The sequence below is a fragment of the Salvelinus fontinalis genome, chromosome 1 (genome assembly GCF_029448725.1).
Source record: "Salvelinus fontinalis isolate EN_2023a chromosome 1, ASM2944872v1, whole genome shotgun sequence".
Taxonomy (NCBI): Eukaryota; Metazoa; Chordata; class Actinopteri; order Salmoniformes; family Salmonidae; genus Salvelinus; species Salvelinus fontinalis.
In genome coordinates this window covers 37,801,703-37,815,327 of record NC_074665.1, presented here as the reverse complement: position 1 = coordinate 37,815,327, position 13,625 = coordinate 37,801,703, and the positions used below count along the sequence as shown (strand labels likewise).

Genomic DNA, 13,625 nt, shown 5'->3' with positions numbered 1-13,625 from the left:
TTAAGCCAATGTGTGTAAGCTGAGTCATCATGTAGACTGGGGTTTGTGCATATTTTTAGAATATTACGATGTTCAGAATGAGACTGATATGAGTTTAGTTGTTTAGTTGAGAAGAAACAGGAAGTAGTTGGGATACTGTTCATCATTAAAGAGAAACTGCTCCTAAAACACATTTTCCTTTTGAAAAAGTCCTATGTGGCATCGATATGAGTCAGACACATTTATTATATTGTCAAAATTGACTACAAAGTGTAAATAGGATAATTTGTTCATAAAGTCAGTTTCGTCTAAAACGTAATGTTATGACTATAACTACTGTTCCCTGAAGGAGGGAAACGAGGGAAACATACTATGGGGAGTCGCACTCTCGCGACTTCGGTTGAAGGATCTACAATGGTACCTGACAAGGCCAATACAATCCACGCCTCATACGAAGCCCTGCCTTCCACAGCTGATAAGCGTGAGGCACGGACTCATTCCTTCAATTTAATACCACCCTTCACCAAGCCCAGGAACGGGCGGTGCGGGTCCAAACAGGTATTTGACCTTGTTTCCCTGGTTCCAGGGAACAGTAGTTATAGTCATAATGACCCACGGCAGACCACCCAAACCAAACCCTGCCTGATGCGGTAATCTGGGTATTGCGGACACGGCACGCTGGTTAGTGACTTTCCCCTGTCCCAGCTGTAAGCACACTTGGATAAGTGACATCCAAACGATAAAACCTGCCAGAGCTCTGGTGGAGTGAGCACATACACAGCTAGGTAACCCTTGCTCCTTGTTGCTAAATGCCAGGGACAGAGCGCCCTGCTTAGAGAGCGCCCTGCCGCTAGTTTGATTAGCAGAAGAGACAAATAGCTGGTTACATAATTGGATATCCTGGGTTCGTTCAATGTACGTGCGCAAAGCTCGCACCGGAAACAGGGCATGTAACCTCTGTTGCTTTTCAGAAGCAAAGGAGAAGGTGAAAAGGGAAATAGCTCAAAAGCTAAAGACCTGTAGACATAGCCATGACTTTCGGAGCGAAGGCTACATTTGGACTCAATGTCACATTAGTCGCCCAGGGCGAACTGAGTACAGGACGGGTGTATGGGTAACCCGTGGAGGTCCCCGACATGTTTAGCCGAGGCCAAAGTAATGAGCAGGGAGGTTTTGTAGTAGAGGATCTTCAGATCCACTGACTCCAGAGGCTCAAAGGGGGCCACACCCAGCGTCTCCAAAAACATTGCCATGTCCCAAGTTGGTGCTATAGGTTTAGATACCAGTCTGAGACCACATACACCTTTCACGAACTGCACCACTATGGGGTGTGCCCCAGGTGTGGCTCTGTCAATACCCACATGACATGCTGAGATAATGGCCATGTACACTTTAACGTGCAGAATGCGCGTCCCTGCTCGAAAAGCACCTGTAAGAACATAAGGATGTCTCTCACAATGCACTGAAAATGAACAAGCCCCTTCTCTTGGCACCAGAGCTCAAACGCTTATACGCACACAGCCCTCTCGTGGAGGGCGCCCTTGCAGACGGATTGGTAGCATTAACATTCGATGGTAAACCCCTAGCCATCAGATTGTCCCTCTCAGTGGCAAGGCCCATAGGAATCAAATCACCGGCCTCTCGTGCCAAACCTTTCCATGTGCCTGGGACAACAGGTCCCTGTGCAACTGGCGTTTCCATGGGTCTCCATCTAAAAGGCGAACCAAGGCTGCCTGGGTCAACGGGGAGCCACAGTAATTAATGATAAGCCCTCCCGGCGCACCCTATCCAACATCGGCTGAATCAGAACCTCTGGCGGAAACGCATAAAGGAGGGTCCGAGGCCACTGGTGCACCAGAGCGTCTGTTCCCAGAGCCAACTGTCCCAACAGTTGATGCGTAAAGACCTACGTTGGCTCTGCCAAACCTCTCCCATATCTGGGAAACCACCCAGGGGTGTATTCTCCACTCCTGAGGAAGAGGATCCCCTGGATATCAGATCTGCACCCGAGTTGAGGCAACCGGGAACATGCACCGCCCGAAGTGAGAGCCAATGTGCACTGCTCCACAGCAACAGGGAGCGAGCCAAATCTTTAGAATAGACAATAGACATAGAATATCATTCTAGTTCTGGTAAGACAGCTGAGGTTGTACTCTACACACGTAAAGACAAAATATTTTCTGCTGTAAATATCATATTGATGTGCTTATAAAGACAGCATGCCAACACTTCCCCTAGCAAATGAAAATAAGTCTATATAGGCTAGCCAGCTGCAGCTATACCCAAGTTATGCTAGCTAGCTGCTGTCAGGTTGGCTAAACACAAGGTCAGCACAGGCGTAAGCCTACACTTAGAACTGAATTAACAGATCATCTGAGATGGTAAGTCAGTCAGGAGGAGAGAAGTCCTCAACTTCTAAACGTATCTACATAGCAAAGCAAGCTTAGTTTACCTCGCTGTCATTACTCACAACTGCACTTGTATGTTGTGATTAAATGGCAAAGACACACCCAAGAAACATCCACATCAAACTATACCCCCAAGACAATTCTTGTTTGGCTTCAGTCATGGACACTAGCATTTCTTAATGAGCAAACTGAAAACCGAGGGCAAATCAGGAAGTTCAGCCCCCCTTTAAATGTGCAGAACAGTAATCTGTATCCATCCATTGTTTCTACATAGCCACCCATCCACCTTTTAAATAACCCATCAAACTATAGAAATATGACTTTATGCAAACCTGTGTGCCTGTCTTTCTCTGTGTTCCAGAACACTCCAGTGGGCACCTCAGTGTACCAGGTGAATGCCACAGACCCAGACCAAGGCACGGGGGGCAGTGTGCTCTTCTCTTTCCAGCCCCCCTCTTCCTTTTTCTCCATCGATGGAGCCCGTGGTACAGTCACTGTCACCAGGGCTCTGGACTATGAGACCACATCGGCCTACCAGCTCACTGTCAATGCCACGGTGAGGGGATACACAAAATACAAACAAACTTAAACATAGATTTTATGAAGTAACAAGCATAACCATCTTGTCTAATGTCTATTCTATTTTGTTGTGGTTAGTGTAAATAAATAAAATTCAACTGAGAATGGCATGGAAATGTTGGCATATTGTTGTGAATGCAGGATTGTGTTCAGTAGGGCTAAGGTTTTAAAACTTTAAACGAAAAGGAGCAAGTCCAGGTTTGAGTCTGTTTTCTTCCCAATGAACATGGCCCAGGGGTGACCATTCTTGTGTGTGTCTGTTCTCTCCCTCAGGACCAGGATAAGAAGCGCCCTCTGTCCAGTCTATCTAATTTAGCCATCACCATCACTGATGTTCAGGACATGGACCCCATCTTTACCAACCTACCCTACAGCACCAACATAGGGGAGGATGTCCCACCGGTCAGTAATACTACGTCTCACCCCCCCCCTTTACTTTACTTCTCCATCTCCTCCTTTGCTTCCCCATATGGAAAAAAATACATTTCAATATATTTAACTTCACCTAAAAATGTGTCTCAAATACATGTAGATCAATTTGCATCTTTGCTCAAATGCATGTCATGTCTGACAATATTTCAGAAATGCACGGCCATTACACCTAGTTTACAGGGTGGCAAAAGTGGTTCCTAATTCGGCTTCTTAAATTACTCTTTACGTATTGATGAAAAGGGATAATTGTTTTGTGCCACCAAGCCAACACGTAAGATTTCTCAATTGTTTACTTCAGATTTAAGGTTACTTCTGTAAGCTAGTCACAACAATGATAGTTTATTGACATTTAAATGAAATTATGTTACTGTACATTGTTAGCTAACTGATAGTATACTACATGACCAAAAGTATGTGGACACCTGCTCGTTTGAACATCTCATTCCAAAATTATGGGCATTAATATGGAGTTGGTCCCCCCTTTGCTGCTATGACAGCTTACATTATTTTCGGGAAGGCTGTCTACTAGATGTTGGAACATTGCTGTGGGGACTTGAATCCATTCATGCACAAGAGCATTAGAGAGGTCGGGCACTGATGTTGGGATATTAGGCCTGGCTCTCAGTCGGCGTTCCAATTTATCCCAAAGGGTATGGGGTAGAGGTCAGGGCTCTGTGCAGGCCAGTCAAGCTCTTCCATACCGATCTCGACCAAACACTTCTGTATGGACCTCACTTTGTGCACGGGGGCATTGTCATGCTGAAACAAGAAAGGACCTTCCCCAAACTGTTGCCACAAAGTTGGAAGCAGAGAATCAAAAGTGTTAAACAAATCAAAATATATTTTATGTTTGAGATTCTTTAAAGTAGTCATCCTTTGCCTTGATGACAGCTTTGCATTCTATCAACCAGCTTCACCTGGAATGTTTTTCAAACAGAACATAGTAAAAATAATGAAAAACTCTTGAATGAACTTCTTCCATTTAGGATCACTTTGCACATACACTGCTGCCATCTATTGGCCAAAATCTAAAAGGTTCCTGGGCTGGAATATTACATTATGGCCTTTCTCTTGCATTTAAAACGTGATGGTACAAAACAATACAGAAAAAACATAGTTTTTTTTCTTTGTATTACCTTTTACCAGATCTAATGTGTTATATTCTCCTACATTCCTTATACATTTCCACAAACTTCAAAGTGTTTCCTTTCAAATGGTACCAATAATATGGATACCCTTGCTTCAGGGCCTGAGCTACAGGCAGGTAGATTTGTGTATGTCATTTTAGGCGAAAATTGAAAAAATAGGCCTATCCTTAAGAGGCAGGTCACCTGTGATACAAGTCAATATTCGACATCCATCCATGTCTGAGGACATCGGGAGATGACGTGGAAACCGGCCACTAGGGGCAACAGTGAGCACTTGAACTTAATGCATAAACTTAACCTTGGAACGACACAGAGAAGTAGCCAAACACTTGGAAATTTGACATTTGAGAAACATTGATGAACATCAGTGTATACGTCAATGATATTCTCAGAAGTAACCCAGAACATATCCCAGTCAGTGTGATCAAAACAATCTGAATCATGGATTTCGATTGGTCAGACCGGCGTTGAATAGAACTTAGCACGGGTACTTCCTGTTTGAGTTTCTGGCAATAGGAAGGAGCAGAATCGAATCGGGATCTGATTTGCTGAAGGGAGGGTGGGGAAGACCTTGAAACCATCACATATTGGAAATTAACAGTGGTCGAAAGTTTTTAAAGCAGGAGTACTGCAGGCAATGTGTTAGAACTTCGGTCGTGTTTTCCTCAGATTTGCTACAATAAATGCGGCCTCAGGATATGCCGTTTCCAGTTTCCACAAAGTCCAGTGTAGTTCCTTGAGTGCTGACGTAGTATCGGCTTGAGGGGGAACATACAAGGCTGTGACGATGACCGAAGAGCATTATCTTGAGAGTTAATGCAGTCAGCATTTGATTGAGGTATTCTAGGTCTGGTGAACAAAATGACTTGAGTTCCTGTACGTTACCACGATCACACGATGAGTAATTAATCATGAAACATACACCTCTGCCTTTCTTCTTCCCGGATAGTTCTTTATTCCTATCTGCACAATGTACTGAGAACCCATCTGGCTCTATGGATGGGGATAGTATATCCGGAGACATAAATTATTCTGTGAAGCAAAGTATGTTACAGTCCCTGATGTCTCTCCGGAAGGAGATCCACGCCCAGAGCTCATCTACTTTATTGTCTAGGTACTGAATATTAGTGAGTAATACACTCAGAAGCGGTGGATGGTGTGCACGCCTCCTGAGTCAGACTAAAAGTCCACTCCGTGTCTTGGAGCAGCCTCTGGGAAAAGTTACATTGCCTTTGAGGTAATGAACAAAGGATCCAATTCAGGAAAGTCGTATGTCTGGTTGAAATGCTTGTGAGTTACCTCCAAAAGTTATTTCAATCTGTATTTAATAATGCAAAAACCGTTCTGGGCTAATATTGTGAGAAATAACTCAACAACAAAATAAAAAAACTGCAAAGTTGCTTAGGAACCAGAAGCAGACAGTGGTGGAAAAAGTAGCCAATTGTCCTACTTGAGTAAAAGTAAATATACCTTAATAGAAAATTACTCAAGTAAAAGTGAAAGTCACCCAGTAAAATACTACTTGAGTAAAAGCCTAAAAGTATTTGGTTTTAAATATACTTCAGTTTCAAAAGGAAATGTAATTGATAAAATATACTTAAGTATCAAAAGTAAAAGTATAAATCATTTCAAATTCCATATATTAAGCAAACCTGATGGCACGATTTTCTTGGTTTAGTTACAGTGCCTTGCAAAAGTATTCATCCCCCTTGGCGTTTTTCCTACACTGCTCAAAAAAATAAAGGGAACACTTAAACAACACAATGTAACTCCAAGTCAATCACACTTCTGTGAAATCAAACTGTCCACTTAGGAAGCAACACTGATTGACAATAAATTTCACATGCTGTTGTGCAAATGGAATAGACAAAAGGTGGAAATTATAGGCAATTAGCAAGACACCCCCAAAAAATGGGTGATTCTGTAGGTGGTGACCACAGACCACTTCTCAGTTCCTATGCTTCCTGGCTGATGTTTTGGTCACTTTTGAATGCTGGCGGTGCTTTCACTCTAGTGGTAGCATGAGACGGAGTCTACAACCCACACAAGTGGCTCAGGTAGTGCAGCTCATCCAGGATGGCACATCAATGCGAGCTATGGCAAGAAGGTTTGCTGTGTCTGTCAGCGTAGTGTCCAGAGCATGGAGGCGCTACCAGGAGACAGGCCAGTACATCAGGAGATGTGGAGGAGGCCGTAGGAGGGCAACAACCCAGCAGCAGGACCGCTACCTCTGCCTTTGTGCAATGAGGAGCACTGCCAGAGCCCTGCAAAATGACCTCCAGCAGGCCACAAATGTGCATGTGTCCTGGATGAGCTGCACTACCTGAGCCACTTGTGTGGGTTGTAGACTCTGTCTCATGCTACCACTAGAGTGAAAGCACCGCCAGCATTCAAAAGTGACCAAAACATCAGCCAGGAAGCATAGGAACTGAGAAGTGGTCTGTGGTCACCACCTGCAGAATCACTCCTTTTTTGGGGGTGTCTTGCTAATTGCCTATAATTTTTATATTTATGCTGAACATTTTGTCAATTTAAATCAACGGAAGGTATCAGCCTGCCCCTTTTATGGGAGAGTGCCTAGGCTTATTTTAGGAGTCAAATTATAATCTCTTCATCTCTGTTCAAAAAAGTATGTATAGAAAAACCAGAGAAGATTGAGAGAGAAATCATCCAATTAGAGGAAAGACAAACGAAACAAGGGGATAGGAACACTAATTCAATTAACTGCAGCGAAAGGAGAGCTTATTACGCTGCTTACTTATAAAGCTGAGGGTTCTATACTAGGCCTATACTCAGGGAGACAAACCAGGGAAACGTCTTGCACTGCAACTGAAAAAGGATGCCGCTAAACAATATACTCTCGATATCAGAACTGTACTGGGCAAAGTTACTTCTTGCCAAGGGGTTAAAGACATTTGCAGAAAGTTATACCCAACAACAAAAGTGACACTTTTTTTCTGTTTGCAACATTAAATTAGTTTGGTTTTGGGGAGCACTTTTTGAAATAGAGTTGATATATGAAAGTCCAAAATCATGTTAGGACGAAACTGCATATGTTGCATTCTTTTTTGCTACAACGTGGAAATCGTCAAGGAGATTGTCTCTCGCCACTTTTATTTGCCCTTAGCATAGAAAAGTGCCATAAATATTCATGGTCTGCAGGTGGGGCCAAACGAACACAATATATCTCTATATGCAGATGATGCCACAGAGGCTGAGACAACAATTCTAAATATATTTATATGAATAGGTGAATATGGTGCTACATCAGGCTGTAACATTTACCTTACTGAAACTATATCAATGATGACATTTGTGCTGAAACCTCAAGCATCAAAGGCAACTATGCCTTTAAGTGGACTGATACGAGCATACACTACTTAGGTGTTAATGTTACGTCAGACTATGGAAAACTATATGCTTTGAACTATCCCCCCCCCCCCCCCGTGATTAGTAAAATCACTGAAGATCTAGATGCAGGTCGGGTCTCTTCAGTGAAAATTAATATCTTACCAAGACTGCTTTATCTGTTTTCAATGATCCCTATAAAAACTAGCCTAAATACAGCAATAGGCACATTTTTATGGCAACATAAGAAGGCTTGTATAGGTTAGAAAAAAACTGCAGCTGGTCAAATAATTGGGTGGGCTTAACTGGGCAACTTAACCACATAATTGGGCAACTTAACCACATGGCATCATGGATTCAACAACCAAAGGATTTGTCATGGCTTAAAATTGAGAGTCAATATTGTGCTACAATGCCTTTACGTTGTCTACACTTTACATCAGACCCTATTTCTGTTGTGAGGATTAAACCAAATCAAATTATCACTCATACATTGAAGTTCAACACCAATATAAACCGATTAATGACATTCCTAGACACTCGCCTACGTTCCACAACCCAGTCATCCTTCCTGCTTCCTAGAGTCTCAACTGTTGAAAGGCTTAATTCTTAAATAATTTCAAGAAATCTAGGACAAATTCATTATATCCCAAACAAATGTTTATAGGTTTCAAGTAAGGCAATTCTAATCAAAAATTAAATACAATTTTATTGGTCACTTGCGCCGAATACAAGAAGTGTAGACTTTGTCAGGAAATGCTTACTTACGAGCCAATTCCCAGCAATACAGAGTAAAAAAATGGATTGTTAAAAATTGATTGTTCCACAAAATTACTGAGCCAAATTACTTTATCAAGGGGAAAACATTGGGACTGTTTCAAACACAATATCATTAACATTCTAATATTATCTTTAGATAATCTTAAGAACTCATCGTAGGGTGAATTACAGGTGCATATATCAGAGAAGAGTTGGGGGAATGTATGGAAAACACAAAATAAAGCTACTACATGTAATAAACCAATGGAGTTCCAACTCAAAGTACTACATCGTCTTTGTATGAGCCCTGATAAACTTGATAAAATGAACAAAGAAATATCAGCTACGTGTTGGAGGCAGTGTGGACAAATAGTTACTTTAACACATATATTTTGGCAATGTCTGAAAATCCAGAGTCAATTTGGGAGTCCTCTCCTCTCTAACTGTACTACCCCATCCCTCTGTCTTACCTTCTCTTACTCCCCCTCTTTTTGTCCTCTCCCTCACTCCCCCTTCATCTTGTCTTCCTCAGTCCCCCTCTCTGTCCCCTTTCTAATTGTACTGCTCTCCTTGCTCTCCTAGTACCATCTATGCGGTGGGGTAGTGAAATGTCAAGTGCTAAATTTCAATGCATATTAACTGGGTATGACTGAGGCGACGCCTGGTGTCTCCGCGACTCTCCGATAAATCAGCTGTCACAACGAAGGTCAGGGGGAGCGGTAGTGGGAAGAGACGAAGGAGAGAGAGAAGAGGAAGAAATAAGGTGCGAGGGTGAAAGAGATAGTAAGTGAAAGAGAGTTGAGGGAGAAGGGAGGGAGAGAGAGAGAGACATTGGGGGCAGAGGGAAAGTGTGGCTAACAGAGTTTTCGGTCTTCATGAAGAGCTACTGGGTGGGTTTGGCTTTTTCTACAGCCATATACTAGCACACCTGATTCAGCTGATCAAAGTCCTGAGTAGTAGCTGGTTAGTCAAATTAGATGTGTTAGAATAGAGTTGGAACTAAATCCTGCACAACCAGTAGCTCTTATAGCCCCCTCAAAAAAGATAATGACATTGAGACTTTTCCTAAAATGTTTTATGAGATTTGAGAACACATTGGGAGGGATCTTAGACCATTCCTCCTTACAGAATATTTCCTTATTTTGATATCCTTCAATTCTAACCACAGGGGTTCAAGTCCAGAGACAATGATGGTCATTGCAATATTTAGATTGTGGTCAATTAACCATTTCTTTCTGGATTTTGATGTGTGCTTGGGGTTATTGTCTTGCTGTAAGATCCACTTGTGGCCACGTTCCAGCCTCCTGGCAGAGGCAACCAGGTTTTTGGCAAAAATGTATAAGCAAAATAGCCTCATGACATCCAAGATCCACCACTAGGGCTGTTGCAGTGACTGTATTACTGCCACACTGGTGGTTCTGAAGTCATGAAGGCAGTCAAATTCCACGTGTCCGTTTAGTCACGGTAAATAGGCTTCTCCAATCTTTGATGCTGCTGATGGTCATTTGTGTAATGAACACGAGGGGAGACAGAGAGCTGGTTCCAAGCGCAGGGCGCAGCAGATGTTCATTGCAAAGGACCACATGAGGAGGCAGATATCTGGGCCCATGAGCAGGCAGAAGGTCATACAGAGGGGTCCAAAAGGGCAACAATACAGGCAGGGAAAAGACTAGTAATGTAGTCCAGGAGATCAGGCAATAGGTAGATAACAGGAAATCCAAAAGCTAAAGTACAGGAAGGGAATAGGCAAAAGGTATAGTTAGTGAGGCAGGCAAAAACTATCCTACACGGGAGGTGTAAATCACGGGGAAAAACAGAGCTCTGAAAGACATGTGTCACAAAACAAACAATACCACAGTGATGGGGTGCAAAGAACTGAACTAAATCGTGTGTGAACAGGTGATTAGAATTCAGGTGATTGGGATCTGGAGAGTGAGCTGCGTTCAGGGGATCTATGTGTTTGAGTGCGAGAGCTGGGAAGTGGGATGGAAAGTGAGCTGCGTTCAGGGGATCTACATGTTTGAGGGTGTGAGTTGGAAGCAGCCATTACAATTAGTAGCCTACCAAACTTGCTAACTGCCTGGTACTCAGCACTCTATTGTCCCAATCACTCTGACATCAATGCAAATATATTCGAAAATCTAATCCAGCACTTCTTTAGAGGCCATGAGTTTATGTTGCGCAACATTTCTATAGGTTATATGCAATTGCGCTAGAAAACAGAGTGATGGTCAATACTAAAAAAAGGAGGATCCCATCAGCTTTCTATAGGCTAGGCTAACTATATTTATTTGTCAACTTTCCTAATATTAAGCACATATTAAGGGATATTAACCTGTTTGGGAGCAGGGGCAGTATTGAGTAGCCAGATAAAAGGTGCCCATTTCAAACGGCCTCGTACTCAGTTCTTGCTCGTACAATATTGCATATTATTATTACTATTGGATAGAAAACACTCTCTAGTTTCTAAAACCGTTTGAATTCTATCTGTGAGTAAAACAGAACTCATTTGGCACAAACTTCCTGACCAGGAAGTGGAAAGTCTGAAATCGAGGCTCTGTTCTACTTCCTGCCTATAAATGGGCATGATACGTATTAGTATACGTGCACTTCATAGACCTTCCCTTGGATGTCAAGAGGCAGTGAGAGAAGAAATTTAGTGTTTATCTTGGTCTGAAGTGGAATACAAGCTCTTTGTATGACGTGTCCCCCATTTCTTGTTTTCTGGAGAGTGCGAAGAGGGACTTGGATTTGCCTTCTGTTTAGCTGCCGTTATAGGCGACTAATATCTCCGGCTTTGATTTTATTTGATACATGTGACCATATCATCGTAAAATATGTTTTTTCAATATAGTTTCATCAGATTATTGAAATTTTTTCGGGAGTTTTTCCGTGTTCCGTTCTCTTCCGTTTGTTGACATGGAGAGCTTCGTGCCACTTGGCTAGTGCGCGTGCTAAATCAAGAGGGAAAGTTGCCGTTCTAAATCCAAACAACGATTGTTCTTGACAAAGGACACCATGTCCAACATTCTGATGAAAGATCAGCAAAAGTAAGAAACATTTTATGATGCTATTTCATATATCTGTCGTACATGTGAACTAGTCGCCGGCGCCCAACTTTGGGGTACTCTAGCTATACCGAAGCTGGATGTCGTAATGAAGTTATTTTTTAGAATTCTAACACTGCGATTTCATTAAGAACTAATGGATCTATAATTTCCTATACAACATGTATTTTTTTTGTTATGTTTATGAATAGCTATTTGGTCAGAATATGTGTGTCAGAAAAATATCGTTGCTGTTTAGACGTTGTGGAAAAAGTAGCTATGATAGCAACATGTATAACCACTGATTTCAGCTCTAAATATGCACTTTTTCGAACAAAACATAAGTGTATGTATAACCTGTCATCTGGACTTGCTAGGACTGTCATCTGATAAAGAATATCAAGGTTAGTCAAAAATTATATATCTTTTACTGGTTTGTTACGATCGCTAACTTTTACTGCTGGGAAATGGCTTGTCTTTCTGGCTATTGTGGTAAGCTAATATAACGCTATATTGTGTTTTCGCTGTAAAACACTTAATAAATCGAAAATATTGGCTGGAATTACAAGATGCCTGTCTTTCATTTGCTGTACACTATGTATTTTTCAGAAATGTTTTATGATGAGTAATTAGGTATTTGACGTTGGTGTCTGTAATTATTATGGCTGCTTTCGGTGCAATTTCTGATTGTAGCTGCAATGTAAACTATGATTTATACCTGAAATATGCACATTTTTCAAACAAAACATAGATTTATTGTATAACATGTTATAAGACTGTCATCTGATGAAGTTGTTTGTTGGTTAGTTTGGTTGGTTCTTGGTTAGTTAGGTTGGCTTTGTGCATGCTACCTGTGCTGTGAAAAATGTCTGTCCTTTTTTTGTATTTGGTTGTGAGCTAACATAAATATACGTGCTGTTTTCGCTGTAAAACATTTTAAAAATTGGACATGTTGGCTGGATTCACAAGATGTGTACCTTTCATTTGCTGCATTGGACTTGTTAATGTGTGAAAGTTAAATATTTAAAAAAATATATATTTTGAATTTCGCTCCCTGCACTTGAAGTGGCTGTTGTCATATTGTGGCCGGCCTCGGGCTTGCAGCCAGAAGAAGATAATAAATATTGCATATCTTAAATATGAACACTGACAAGTGTGAAATGTATGTACTAAGACAGAAGTTAATTTGTGTGTCGACCCACATTGTTAACCCATCTTACAACGGAACAGGGAGGAGTGATGAATGTGTGCGTGCGTTAACCAGGTAGGCTAGTTGAGAACAAGTTCTCATTTACAACTGCGACCTGGCCAAGATAAAGCACAGCAGATTGACACATACGTCAACACAGAGTTATTCATCGACTAAACAAACATACAGTCAATAATACAGTAGAAAAACAAAAAGTCTATATACAGTGCGTGCAAATGAGGTAAGATAAGGAAGGTAAAGCAATAAATAGGCCATGGTGGCGAAGTAATTACAATATAGCAATTAAACACTGGAATGGTAGATGTGCAGAGGATGACTAAGCAAGTACAGATACTGGTGTGCAAAGGAGCAAGATAAATAAATAAATACAGTATGGGGATGAGGTAGTTGGATGGGCTGTTTACAGATTGGTTATGTACAGGTGCAGTGATCTGTGAGCTGCTCTGACAGCAGGTGCTTAAAGCTAGTGAGGGAGATATGAGTCTCCAGCTTCAGTGATTTTTGCAGTTCGTTCCAGTCATTGACAGCGGAGAACTGGAAGGAAAGGCAGCCAAGTGAGTTGGTGGGGCTTTACCTAGCAGAGACTTGTACAAAGTCGTGGCCAAAACTTTTGAGAATGACAAATATTAATTTTCACCAAGTCTGCTGCCTCAGTTTGTATGATGGCAATTTGCATATAATCCAGAATGTTATGAAGAGTGATCAGATAATTGCA

At 41.7% G+C, this 13,625-nt stretch overlaps 1 protein-coding gene across 2 annotated transcripts in view; it reads left to right on the top strand.

Moving 5' to 3' along the window:
* The window catches only part of LOC129853969 (cadherin-23-like), a 565,813-nt gene that overhangs the window by 177,779 nt on the left and 374,409 nt on the right, over window positions 1-13,625 (top strand). For both annotated transcript variants that reach the window (XM_055920546.1, XM_055920536.1), the window contains exons 7-8: window positions 2,749-2,943; window positions 3,240-3,368. In XM_055920546.1, coding sequence (XP_055776521.1) covers window positions 2,749-2,943; window positions 3,240-3,368 — 324 coding nt within the window. The remainder of the gene's footprint in view (window positions 1-2,748; window positions 2,944-3,239; window positions 3,369-13,625) is intronic.